The 14,527-nt window shown below is 41.0% G+C and overlaps 1 protein-coding gene across 1 annotated transcript in view; it reads left to right on the top strand.

Annotated features, from left to right (window-relative positions):
* Nucleotides 1-14,527, top strand: part of dirc2 (disrupted in renal carcinoma 2) — a 47,480-nt gene that overhangs the window by 4,449 nt on the left and 28,504 nt on the right. The window contains exons 3-4 of the mRNA XM_022741390.1: nt 9,484-9,755; nt 10,498-10,627. Coding sequence (XP_022597111.1) covers nt 9,484-9,755; nt 10,498-10,627 — 402 coding nt within the window. The remainder of the gene's footprint in view (nt 1-9,483; nt 9,756-10,497; nt 10,628-14,527) is intronic.

Raw genomic sequence — 14,527 nt, forward strand, 5'->3', positions numbered from 1 at the left:
TTTGAAGTTTGGATGAAAAACTGGAAAAATAATTTGAACAGGTCACCTCAGGCTCTGGGAAATTATAACATGAATATTTTACTAACTTCTATTTTTTAATGTTTATATCGGAAATAATTGTTCACGCTCGGAATGACTGTGCTAAAATGCTGATGTCTAAACGTAGCAGGTAGAATGATAACCATGTTCACCATCTTAGTATGTTCAACACAAAGCCCAGCTGAGGCTGATGGGAATGTCATGTGTATCTTATCATAAACCAAAGAACTGGACAGATTGAGATTTTGAAGAGCAATGATCACCAGTGTCACTCCATCCAGGAGTTGTCAAGACACTTCACTCAAAATTGCAAATGTCAACCTCGTGGTTGCACTAGAGGTGAAGTCAGTGCATTACCAAAGTCAGTAGGATCATGAATGTCTGGACAGAATTTCATGCAGACTATCCAATAAATATTTTGTCACTTCATTCTGGACCAAAGTGGTGAAACAAATACCTGACCGACCAACCCTGTCTCCTAAAAATGACATCTCTATACAACCTAACTGCAACAGCATATAGGTTTAATAGGAAACGTAGTTGAGACCAGATTGTGTTTTCTATAAATGTAATAAGGACATTTTATTTTACATATTTGGAAAGTCAAAAAGGATACTGAACAAATCAGTAAAATGTTCACAGACAACGTATTTATTTTCTGGCACAATATCTCATCTTGCAGCACAATATCCACTTGCAGCAACTACAGCATTATTCCACTCTTTATGCCCCAGCTGGAGGCGTTATTTTTTGAGGGAATTTCTTCAAATTTGGCACAAATTTTCACTTAGACTCAAGGATGAACCGTTTAGATTTTGATGGTCAAAGGTTACTGTGACCTCACTGAACACAGGACACTGGATGAACATCAGTACAACATGCAATGTTGGTCTATTGTTGTGGCTTTTCAGGTTGCTATGCTGTGTTCAGCTGTATTGATCCAAGGGTTCTGTTTCTTTTTCTTCAGAGTACACACCTGTAACTGGATAGTGGGATTGCCAGAAAGCATTTGGCTACCAGAGAGCAGGATTCTGAAAGACAGTTCAATATTGTGTGGCTCTGTAACTTCTTTTCGTGTCCTTGCTGCCAGTTTCCTCCCTTATCTGTCAGCACTTTGACAGGCCATCACTGGACAACATAAAAGGAATCCCATTATTCTTAGTGTTTAATTCTCTGTTTTACTCATGAGCTCAGTGTTCCTCTTATAGAAAGCGCAAGTGCTCAGAGAAGGTCATTTCAATTATAATGTGCCTTTATAATGTGCCTTTTAAAAATGTAAATTCATTGAATATTTCCGAGTAGTAATCCATCTAATGATTCCTATTGGGCTGCACAATGAGGCAGTATATCATAAAATATCAATACATAGAGGAAATTGTTTTTCCACAGAATCCTCCAGTGTCCCATATTGCTTTCACTCCACGGACTTGAGGATTTTTTAAATGATTTTGGCTTTCAGAGAGCACATAAATCAATTTGTTTCTCGGTCTCTTTCGCTCCGTGTCTCAGGAGGCTGCGGTAAGAAAGTCATCAGTGGACTGAAAAGCTTATGTTATATTGATACAGGCCAAATGTAAGGAAAATAAAAAAGATTCAGTTAAAGCGTATTCGGCAGAAGAATCACGATTCCCTTGTGAAGGTGCCTAAGTTGAAAAAGAGTATTTACAGTTTTCTGTGAAATGTGTTTTACCATCCTGGTTTGTTGACGCTCCATGTGGTTGAAGCATCACAACCACAGCTGTCAGTCAAGAGTGACGTCCACTTCTAAATGCTCGTACTGTAGCAACGTGTAGAATAAACACGTCGTGCATGTGCAGACTACTTATGTTAGACTGTTGACCTTGTATAGGTCACTGTGTTGCATATCAATACAATGTGGACCTGGTTGTGTTTTACAATGTTAACTTATACAGACTAGAAACAAATAACAGAGCAAAAGAGCGTCTTGGAAATCTGTATTTCAGTGAGAAACACAGATACACCTCTCATTACTGGGTCAGAGTTTTGGGCAAACTCAACTTCTTTTTAATGAGCCTAATAATGTGAAGTCCTCCAGAAATGATATAAGGATCTATTTGGAGTTTTAATTTCATCAGTAAATCAAAATATTAATAATGCCACAGTTTACAAACTGGTTATTTCAAGTTGTTTTATTGTTTTAACTTTCAGAGTGACCTCATACAAGAGTACTCCAGTGTCCCAAAATGTTGGATAAGATAACCCAGATACCCAGACACCATCAGGGGTTATTTTTCTCAGACTTAACCTAGATGGGTCTGAGTCACACACAGCATTATACACATGGTTTTACAGGAGAAGAGTTAACCATGTTAACTGATCTTGATGAGTAAAATTGAGTTTCCCTTCTAATGATAGATCATGGTTGGCAGTACAGCAGCAATTGTTGATTTTATTGGGCCGGATTAAGATTCGTCTCAAGCCCACAAAGCTCCCTCAAATGTAACTTTGAGCTCAGCCTCTCTCTTGACCCTCATTCAATAACCTTCCAGTTAAGACTAATGCATCTCGACTCGTCATTTATTGGTGGCTTTTATCCATCCATTCAAATATATCTATATATAGCAGCATTGGCGCGAACAATTGCCAGATGCTTTTACTGTAAAGGGGAAGTAGAATCAAATAGAAACAGGGCTGCAAAGAAGCAAAAGACCTCTTCCTCTACTTGTTTGGATACAGTCAGGACTGGTGGTTTAAACTGAAAAAACTGACATCTCACCCGCCTGAATCCAGCCATACAAGAGGATGTGTCAGATCTTGGTGTCTGCAGAGCTCAAGACGAAACACGTGCAAAGTTCAAAGTGTGTTGCCGGGGTCAGAGCTGCCAGCTGTTTTCCCAGTGGATGATGGGAGCAGTCCTACACAGCCATGACCTTCAGCTCTTTAGATTCAGTTTTCAAAGTGGAAAGCAAGATGGCTCACTGAAAGCCAAGATAACATGAATCACAGCAAATGTTAGTTCTGACACAGTTCAGCTTCATTTGCATATTAAATGTAACAGGTCACTGCTCTTGAAGCCATGTTTTAATGGATGACATAATGGATTATCACAGTAAAGTACAGGCTGATATGATGATCATGCAGCTCCCTGGATCACCAGTAGATGTCACTCTTTGCTTTGCAGTAGTGGAGATAAAAGAATATCAGGCTGTGAGAGCTTTTGTTCAGTGACCTGTGGTGCTGCTGTGTAGGCTGGCTCTCAAGATATTTTTTTTTTTCATATCAGAATGGGCTTGGATGACGACTTAGACGACCTGAGAGAAAAGGAAGCTGGCACCAGAATTTTGAATAGGTAGAGTTCAAGGGCGTTGCAAGAGCGATCAAACGCAGCGTTTGAGTTTCCTGCTCCCCTGATCGGGAGACAAGTGGCGACAGTTATCCAGGTTTAGAAACAGTGAAGTTCCCTTGACAGCCCCCTGCAGATCTGTTTGTTCCGCATGCCGTTTCATGTTTGAAATGTGATTACTTTTTTTTTCTCCTTCTTTTTTATGCTATCCTCTCAAGGAAGTAAACCGCCTATGTTTTGACTCTTTAAGAAATCAAAGGCAGTTGTGAACGTGTTAGCAGTGGAACTTCCTCTCCTTTATATCCAGAATCTTCTGTGTAGCTGCTACAGTTATGGTTGAAAAAGGAGCGTTGAGTTGAATGTGTTTGTTTTGTGCGGTTCAGGCAGGGACAGAAAAGGCACTCTTGCATCAGTGGTCACTGATTAGACCTTGCTGTGCTTAAGTCTGCTCTCAAATCAAAGACATCAACTTTTACCTTCCTCAATTTTTTTTTGTTTTCAAGCGTTCACTCTTTTGTCTTGCCCTTTCAGTCTCTTTCTCCATCTGTCTCTCTCATATATTTAAATAAACACTAGCTGTGTGATTAGTAAGTGTCTATCAGTGACATCTCAGACTCACTCACACTGTCTGATTGGCCATCAGAACATGCTGTGGGTGCTGCAGCAGGCTGTAATATTACTGTGACAATTGCTGTGGTGCCATTTTCAAGACAGAATTGGCCTGGCCTTTCTGTGGTGGCAGAATTGGGTCTGTCAGCCCTGGCGTACCAGAAGCAGTCAGATGATTTCACCACAGTGCTGGCTTCTTTGTCTCATTCACGATCAGATTCCGTCTGACAGGGTTCATCAATACTGATTAACTTAATCATCTCTTGTTGGGGGGAAAAAAAAAAGCTGCACCCTTCCCTCACTCTCCTTCTCCCACCACAGTGCGGCTGCCTCGTGTGACCGCTCATCCTCATATTAGTCACCATCTGTCCTCATCTCCTGTCACATTAAAGGCAATTTTCTTCTTTCTCACATCCATCCTGAGATCATATAGACGCTGAGACAGGATAATGAACTTCTGTACTTAGAAAGTACTGACCAAACTTTGTAACACAAAGTTTCAAAAGCTGTGATACTGAATGCTGTCATTGAGTTGGTCAGGTTATGGTATATACCTGTTTTAACTATAATTTTAGAACTTATAATTTTTATGTTGCAGCCATTTGTGTTGGGAGTTGGGACAACAGTAAAAACATGTTTGGCGTGTTTTGTTAATGTGTTTTCTTTTCTTAAATAGAAAAACTAAGATATCGATTAAAGTATAATTTAGGTTTTGGCACTGTATTAACACTGATGAAAAATTCAAATGATCCACAGTTATTGTTTTAAATTAGACAGATTATTTGAGTTGCTTTGATAATCAGTGTTTAGACAAACTGGATTTGAGTGTTGGGTTTGGAGTAATCCCTGTGCCTAATGACATGATGAAGTGCAACAGGTGGACCAGTCTGATATCTGGACCCTTCCCAGGCCTAAATGAGACTGTGATCAAAAGTGGCGCTCCAGCACCTGACTGGCACAATGCCGGCTTGTGCTAGTTGGGGCGTGGTGTCCACTCCATTACAGTGTGTCAGATGATGCCTATGCCGACTTGAATCAGCGGCTCTCTGCAGCAGGTAAACAAAATACCAAGTGAATCAACAGCATTCAGAGCAAAAAGGAAAACACATATTTCAGATGGGTGGCTGAATCCAAATAGAAAAGGTATTATAGCGTCTCTTCCAACAGTTAAAAGCTGTGAAAAGATTAAATTGCTTTACTACAGCATTTCTACCTCTACCATTTCCACCTGCAGCTGCTGTTTGAGTATCAGCTGATATAGATTCAGCATCCTACCTGCTGTCTCACCTCACGGTGCCTCCACTCTTGCCATTACAAAACAAGTGGCACGCTGGCCCAGCCAAATGGAGCTCAGCCACAGTGATATACCTAGTGTTGCACTTAACAAAGTGTGACAGACCACAAAAAAACTTCTTAATCATGGAGAGACGCCAAGCAGTTAGATCAGTGGTGCTTACTCTCGGTCCTACAGAGCCCCAGCACGGCTTATTTTCTGTATTTCCTTTCTGCACCAACACCTGATTAACCGGATCAGGATGATTTGACCAATCGAGAGCTAATGAATATGTGGTGAACTAGCGCTTGAATTAAGCACCAATTGATTTGAGGGACAAACACATAACCTGCCAGTCACAGATGTTGAGAGATGCTTCGAATGACCCTAATGTGACATGTGATTAACAGTAAGCCATTTTGTCATGCATTCATTTTATCCAGTGATATCTGTGGCTAAGGACGTCACATTTTAGTATTCTGCAAAAATACAGCGTCTTAACATGGAGCACATTTCTATGCACACCAATTAGGGCTGAACAGTCAATTGAAATATAATTGAAATTGCAATATCCAAATCACAGAAGCTGCAGTTTGTTTTTTTTTTTATAAAGGAAAAATGTGTCACAACATGCCATAAATGAAGCATTGTGGTGCTACAGAAACGCCCTGGCCTACAAATCATATTCTCCAGGTGTGAGGTAACGTGTTACTAAAAATAGCATCATCATTTTTATGGCCATTCCAACTGAAATTGTGACTCTGTCATAATAATCACATTATTAGTTTGTTTTGCATATCGTTCAGCCCTAACACTAATATACCCTGTTGTTAACCTGGAGGTTCTTAGTACATGTAAAGGTGTAGAAACCATACTCTGGTTTCACACACATTTTGACAAACCTGAATATGCTAATATGCTATCTAAAGACTGGGATATTGTGGTTTGGGGTATTAGGTTTCTGATATTTTTTTCCATGACAGCAGATGCATCTTTGACCTAAATCACAAAGTGGTAACTTTAAAAAATATATATATATACTGACAAATGATGTAATGATGATAACTTACTGAAGTGAAATGACAGTGTGGCACTGATTATGTGGAGGATAAATTTTCTCGCTTGTCACTCTTGTCTTCCATCACTTGTAATAAGATGGAGAAGAAAATAGCATAGCGGTGAATGCAGCAGTGTCCCGACACTGGGTTCATCCCTCAACTGCTGCGGCAACTTGGTAGAGAAATGACAGAGAGGCTGGCTGTCGAGGAGACATCAAAGACATGCCTGCACCAACGCAGGTGGCCAGATCAGAAACCTTGATAATGGTAGAATTATGTATAAAGGGAAATGAATAACCAGGTTATTCTGTGTTCTATGTAAATGATGTTTCCCATGCATGATCAAAACAGGACACTAGTGTGTAATCACTCTCATAGATGTGCACATATCTATAATTTTTAGCAATAAAGACCGAGGCACATTACAAAGAACTCTACAAAGAAATAAGGAGTGGGATGAATAAAAAGTAAGTGTCAGAGAATATTTTTGGAGGGTGCTGGTGTGTAGGCTTGGATGTTAGCAGGTCTGAGATGTGGGAAGGAGATATAGGGTGAACAAGTTATTCTACAGTCAATCTGTCAGCGACCACGGTACTTTGTATTCTGCCATGACGCATTTATCTGTCAACCCTGGAACCCAGTGGACAGCAACGTTAAAAACAGTTAGAAGGCAGAGAAGTGTAAGCACAATGAAGAGTGAACAAACTAGTGTATACCTGCTTTATGTCTGAAGATACTGCTGCTTTTCTAAATGTAGGTTTGGGTACCGAAACAAAATGTTCCAGTCGCATTGAATTCTTTTTCGTTTTTAATTATGTTTACATATTCTTTGATCAGATTGTTCCTGATTTAAGAAAAATAATCTGCCAGTGTTAAACTGTATTTTAGGTAGACAAAGTTCATATCTGGCTGCTTGTGTTTAGACAACATTTAATGGTTTTGTAGAAAAACATGTTCATACTTGGTTATGGTATCAGTACCAAAACCTCAGTGTCATATCAGCACTAGTATTGTGGTGTGTTAAAATGTACTTGTCATCCCCACACAGGTGAATTTTTAAAATGGTCATATTGATGGTTTTTGCAGTGACAGTGATGGATGCCAAAAGGATGGCAGCTATTAGTCTCTCAGGGTCTCAGCAAATCCTGAAACAGTCTTATCAATCGTCTTATTTAAACCAAGGTCTTATTGAATAATATTTTAAATCTTAATAATAATATTTTAGAACAGTGGTTCCCAACTTGTGGGCCGGGGCCCACTGGTGGTCTGCAAAGGTATTGCAAGGGGACTGACAAATCATTTGCAAAAAGATGTAATTATATAAAAAAAAAAAATTGAAATAAAAATAGAAATGTTTTAAAACAAAATTATCTTTAAAAACATTGATAATGTTTAAAAACTCCTTTCACTGTTAAGCTAATGATAGAAACTGGATAGGTCCTGCTGGACCACTTTGCTGCCAGACCACATTGTATACTTGTTTTCTAGCTCAGTGTGATTGTGCACTAAAAGATTACATCTATGGCAAACGCTGGAGTATCAAAATGGCTAACTGGTTAGCGACAGGATGAATGAAAAGAAAAAGCATTAAGAGACAGATGGTGTCTCCCCCGTCAAACAGAAAAGAAGAATTGAGCTTCCTCTGCTTTCAGTTCAGTCCTAATGTTCAAGTGTTATCATTAAAACAAAAAGTGCTCTGAGGCTTTATTTGGGCTCCGTATTGTTATGGGGTCTGATGTTTGAGATTTTCAAGTCATGGCCATGAGCTGGAACTGGTTGGGGACCACTGATTATCATACATCCTGGTCATATACGCTTACATCTATTACTTCCAAAATTATTTCACTTAACTAACTGGTGATATATTTCATCCAGTTGGTATTAACAAAATATTTAAAAGGGCACAACAGATGTCACAACACACAGACTCACAAGATGAAAACAATAGCAGCCACATGCTGTTGCGGCTGGTAAACATCTAGTAAGGATCAGCGGGGACTCTTAGCTGTCAAACCTACAATCTGCACGCGAATATACCGAATATTTTTGAACATCAAATACTTAGAATTAGCCCAGAATCCCTCCTTGTCCTTTCCTCTCTCTACCTCATCAATTTCTCTCTTTCTGCCTTTTCCCTCCCTCCTTCCTTCCTTCCTGTTTCTCCTTTTCTCCCTGCTGAGCCGTCTCAAACTGCTCTGAATGAAAGGTGTCTTTACTGAGCTCACAGACAATCAATCAGCCATGCCCTGTCTCTGGCGGCTGGCTGTCTCAGTTAGACAGTGCAGGAGGGGGCCGGGTGGTGGTGGTGAGGGGTTTGGTGCCATCGGGGGACATCTCTGAGTACATCTGTCTTGCACAGCTCGGTCTGAAAGTGAGACTATAACTTGGACTCTCTCAGGGTCAGGTTGTTACTTACTTCCCTGGAGATTTTGCACCTTATTTTCATTCTTTCACCTGTCATTACTCCATCAGATTTTTATAAGAAATGCATCATTACTTGATGTTTATTTTTAACTTAATGAATACACTGATGACAGGCTCACTGCTGCAGTCATGTCTGATTACCTTTGTTTAACAGTGTATTATAAATAGGCTGCACACAAAAGAAAGGTTTACAGGGTCAACACGCATCATGAAAACCCTGCATTACACTTTTCCTAATCAAATAAAAGTCCTCAACTTTGATTTTGTGATTTTGTGCAGTGTCCCTGCAACAGCTGGAAGCGGAAATCTCACATCTGGCCAGGGACAATGTAAAGTTACATATCATATCAATCACATTGTCATGATTTTACTGATAGTTGCGTTTAAAGGCCATTATAGAGCCACACAATGCAGACTCAACCTTTCAGAGACTAAACTTGATTATAGTAACTGAAAGCAGCTGAGCTAAGAGAACTGCATTTTCCACATCTGGCTAACTGAAATTAGACTTTAATTAGCCAGATAAACTTAGCCTGGTGTCAGTGTTAGAATGTATTAACCTAATTATTATTATTTTACGTGACATCTAAATTACTCCCTATATTGTGGAAAATTGTAATTTTTGATATTGATATTTGCTGTTCAAAGAAAAGCCCAAAGTGCCGCACAGATGTTTGTACCTACACCACATCACTTCCTTACAATATGTGATTTTTTTTTGTTTGTTGTTTATAGTGAAGATTTGAAGCTATTTCCTCCTTCTGTCTCTGTTACAGGATGATACACGGAGGTCAGTTTCTGAATGGTTTAGCCGGCCCAACCATAATGAGCGCCGGCCCCTACCTCTCCACAACATGGTTCGCTCCTGACCAGAGAGCTACAGCAACGGCTGTGGCCTCACTCTTCTCCTACCTGGGAGGCGCGGCTTCATTTGTAGTTGGACCTATGGTAGTGCCAGCCCCCAATGACACCCAGGCAGCAACCACGATGGCAGCAGCAGTTTCCGACAGCTCCATCCGAGACAGGATCCAGCTGGTTATGTATGCAGGTACCAACAGCAAGGGAGAACCTTTGAGGGCACGGAGGATCGATAGCACATCATTTCGACATCATGTCAACCCCGTCAAGGGACACAAATACAATCAGGCGAAGGGATCCAAGATATTTGCACGAACACCAAAAAACTCCAATTATAATCTTCATAACCGCCCCTCTGAAAAATAGATTGCTGGGACTGTTATGCTTAACTGATTCAGAAAATTAAAAGCACGCTGAAAAGAGAAACAAGCATGCTGTAATAGATTGAGGCTGCGGCTTTTGTTTAACCTAAGGTAGTATTGTTATTTATTTTTAAAGGACGAAGCAGGCACCCTTTGTGAACCAAAAGTTTTTTGGAGGTTATCAAAAGACAGAAAGGACAGACATAGAAAGCACTTTAAAATTTGCACAGTAGAAACCGGCTACCTCTCCATATGATTATGATTATTGTGGGGACAACTCATTTTAAGCAGCGATATACATACATATATACATATACATACATATATGACATAGAGCTGTAAAATGTGTTGGTTCACCAAGAGAAATAAGTTGATATATCAACCAGTGCTACAAGGACATGTATTTAGTCTATGGTCATGTCTAGCAGGCCATTGTGTTCATTCCAAGGCTGGTTTTAAAGGACTTTTGAGATGTCACTGTGACCTTTTTTAAAATGTCAAATTGGTCTGACTGTCTTATCTATGAAGATAACACATATGTCTTTTATCTTTGTCGCTGTGCTCCGGCAGAGTTGACTGCAATTGCCGTGCTTTTTGTGGCAGTCCTGCTCTATTTCCCATCACGCCCACCGATGCCTCCCAGTGTGGCCGCTGCGAGCCAGAGACTCAGTTACAGGAGCAGCATCTGCAGACTTCTTAGGTAAAAACCGACTCACACATGCTGACACACATACACACAAAGTCATCTGAAAGACCAATACCATCTGACACGGTTTGTTGAGGCCATTCTTTCAGTACATTATTCAGCATGCCTAAATTGATGTGTCCTTGATTCAATTTTGGTGTAGACGTGTAAAACAAGTGAAGCTTCAGCGCTGCATTTGAAATTAGTTTCAGGTGCTGTCATGTTTTACGACATCAGACTCTAACAGAGCAGTCAGGAGCAGATTTCTGCAGCACCTTCAGTGCTCAATAACTGCTGTGTCTACAAATCCATTTGGTCTAGTTTGGCTTCTTATTTACTGATGCAATGCACGCTTCTTGTCTTAGAAAGTTAAAGTGACAGAGTCTTGCGCTGGAGAAGGATATGGAATCTTAATGAAGGGGTCTGCCACTCACCATCTGCTTGGGTTGTTATCAAAGAAACCCCAGCCTTCCCTCTAGATTAATTACTAAGCTATAATATATTGGTCGCAGCATCATCCACTGCATCATCCTCTGCATCTATACCATCAGGTTCAGTAATCGATACATTCTCAAAACACCATTGATGCATGTGGTAACAGAAATCGAGAGATGATATATTATGACAAGGTCTTGAATTTCAGTATTAGTGGAATGCAGTTATTGATGTTTCATCACCTTTGTCTTTTTCCCTCCCTGTGAAACGGATAAGGGGAGAGCTAAGAGGAAATCTAGAGACAGTGATTGAATCACAGTTCACTATAACCCTGCAGCACTCCACCCCCCTTCTCACACTTTCTACTGAGGAAATATTTATCCTCTGGGCCATGAGGAAACAGCATCGCCTGAGGAGTGAGTGTCTTGCCTTTTGCCTGGCTTGTGGAGGAATGAGGCCCATGGCAGTGGCCAGGGATTAAAGAGCTGGAAAAGGGAGAGGAAAGCTGGGCGATGGCAGCCGGGGAGTTGGCCTAGCTTTGTTGGCTACACTTGGTCCCCTTTAGAAAGAAACAGCTTCACTACTGCACCAGGATTTTTATAGGCCTCTGACCAGCGTAGACGGGCTTAACTCGCTGAAAGAGCTCCCTCAGATAGATGACAGGGACCAGGCAGATATCAACCTAATGCATAGTTTTGGAAAGATGCACACACATCCACATACATAAACAGACTGGCCAACTTAACTAGGCCATCCAGCTAAGAGGGTTTCTGTTCCACTTCTGATAGGCAGCCTTCCAGCGACCTGTTTGGGCAGCATGTTGTATCTCGGTCCAGCAGCATCAAGCCTTAGAATTCTTCTGAAGGGACTGGACATGGAGGAAAAGTGACTTTTAAGTCTTTGTGTCCATGTGCACTCATACAGGAGGTAGACATAATAACAGAAACACGTCAGGCAAAAGAATTAAAATTTAAAGCTCCACTAATTAATATTTTTACATTTTTAGTCTTGTTTCGCCCATTGTTTTGGTTTTACAGCACATTAACTCTCACTGCGTTCATTGGCCACATCTCAGTGTGTAACAGGAAGCTGTTGTCAAGTAAAATTCCCTCATAAACCCACTTTATTCTACTTGCCCAGTCCAAACATCAGAGTAGATGATTAGCTGGTGAGGAAAGTGAAGTGATAAAGATGAAAGCTTATTTTATTGCATTAGTAATGTCATGGCTGGGCTCCATCTCTTAATAAATTTGGGTTTTTTGAAGCCTCAATGATGAGTAATTTGTTACATTTTATATCTGTCTCATAATTTTTGTGTCTATTAATTGTAGGCGGGAGGGTCAGGAGTAATTACTTTTGGCTCCTTCCTTCTGTCTCTTCAGGTAACAGAGAGAAACTTGGGTCTTGTGGGGTGTAAAGATGCATTGTTTCCCTAATAGATTGGAACCATTTTCCAGTTTTGCGCATGAGCAGAATGTGTGTGTATGGTTGCCCGCCTGTGCACCACAGTTCCTCCAGTCGCCTGAAGCAGAAGAGTTTATTTCAGCTGTTATATGTGGTGTTCTGAAAAACCTGCTTGTAGTCCTTCCTCTTAAATTCTCTCCAGGTGTTGAGAGCATCTGAGCATGTAACTAGTTGTGCCGCTGAGCGTACTTCCTCCCAAGTGTCTATCGGTGGAGGTGGACCATTTTTATGGAAGGTAACATGAGGCCAGGGATGGCAGTGGGACTAAAAACTAAGTTGGTCGTGACCTAATTAATGTTATTAGGTAACTTTATAATGACATCGATGAAGAAACTGTATTTAAAGTTGATTAGTCGTATCTGTATGATACCTGATCTGCTTAATAAGGTCAGTATCATTGTTGATTGGTGCATTCCGAGTAAAGTTTGTTTCTGCAGAAGCTGACAAAATGGTAACAATTTGTGCCCTCCACAATGACAGCAGGTGTCAGCCATCTAGCCAGTTAGCGCGCCTGATACCTATCCATTGATGTATCTGTTCATCCATTTAGCCTGTCAGGGTATGAGCACTGGTTAATGATCTTCAGCTTGATGAGAGCTTCCAGCTGTTCACATCTGCTTCCACAGCAGCAGTCTAATTAGAAGCCTGAATGTCTCTACACATGGTGTAAAGTTATCATTGTATTCTGATCACAGTCTGAGGGAATGCTAAACAGCCCTAAGCCTAGAGTATTGATGATCCCTCCCTCCCCGGTCATACTCATTTTAGCTTCGAAAGTTGTCATCTTGATGCATTGATCTCCAGCCGGGTCTGCCAAGGACAAATGGCACTTAGCTGATGACGCCGCCAGCTTTGTGACTTCTTCGGAAATATTTCATCACCAGCAGGAAGGGAAGGGGGAAAAATGACCCCTCTCTTACCCAGTAGCTTGCTTACATTTGGTTATCTAAATAAGTTCTCAGACAGAGAAAAAGGTGCCTGGATATCGATTTCCTGCTGTTGTGGCAAGGTTAATGAAAGGGGTGCTGGGAGAAAAGCAGAGAGGGTGCTCCATCATGGGGCTTTTATGACCGTCCCTCCATTCTCTCTCCAAGGCCAAGTAGCTTCATACTGCTTAGGACAAGACAGGGCTGCAGTAGAGAGACAGGCTGTGTTTGTTTTTCTGTGGAGTCAAAGCATTCTGCAAATAGAAGTGATTCATTGTCTGAAGTACACCAGTGTCAGGAAAGGGGAAGGGTGTGCATGTGTTTAAAGCAACAATGCTTTTGCTGTACAGTGTATGTATCTTGGGACAAGTTCCCCCCACAGTTTGCAACTCAAAGACTGACTTGAAGTGTGTGTGTGAACTTGATCTGTCAGTGTGTTTGAGCGTTTGATGCCATAGTAGGGATGCGGGAGGCCAAAAGTGTTCTCCAGATGTCCCTGCACGATACTGCTCAGGATACCGCCTGCATTATAATGAACAAAGCAGGTGGAGAATAAATGTTAAACAGTGTCCATAAACAAAAAAGAGGAGAGCAAAGAAAACAAAACAATCTATGAATCTGCTGCCGGCTCTGCCAGCTCTGCCTCATTTGTCAGACGCCCAGTGATTCTAATCACATTGTTGGGGTTGAGGAGGTGGCACTGATTTAAATCAGCAAGCCACCTCATTGGGCGAAGGTGATTAGCGTGGGTGTTCCAAGTGATTGTAATTGGGTTGCATGTGATTGGAGGGGGGCCATATACCCTAAAGAGGTGCGCTCTCTGTTTGTACACTGAATACGCATACATAACGAGGTGTACAGAGGTGTCTGTTTTCTTTTTTCTTCGCCCTGCTGTACACAGTTCGCTGTGAGCTGATGAGATATTAGCAGACAGCTCGTAATAAACCCTGCAGCACAATATCTGTAGCCTAAAGCCATTTATCACAGCTGGGAAATGGTGCTTGTTTTCATCTATTATTGTGCAGTTTGATTTTAGCTGATAACTTGATCAGCAACTATTCATTGGCAATACTTGGTTTCATTACCCGAT

The sequence above is a fragment of the Seriola dumerili genome, unplaced genomic scaffold (assembly GCF_002260705.1).
Source record: "Seriola dumerili isolate Sdu_G_001 unplaced genomic scaffold, Sdu_1.0 BDQW01000052.1, whole genome shotgun sequence".
In the NCBI taxonomy this organism is placed as follows: domain Eukaryota; kingdom Metazoa; phylum Chordata; class Actinopteri; order Carangiformes; family Carangidae; genus Seriola; species Seriola dumerili.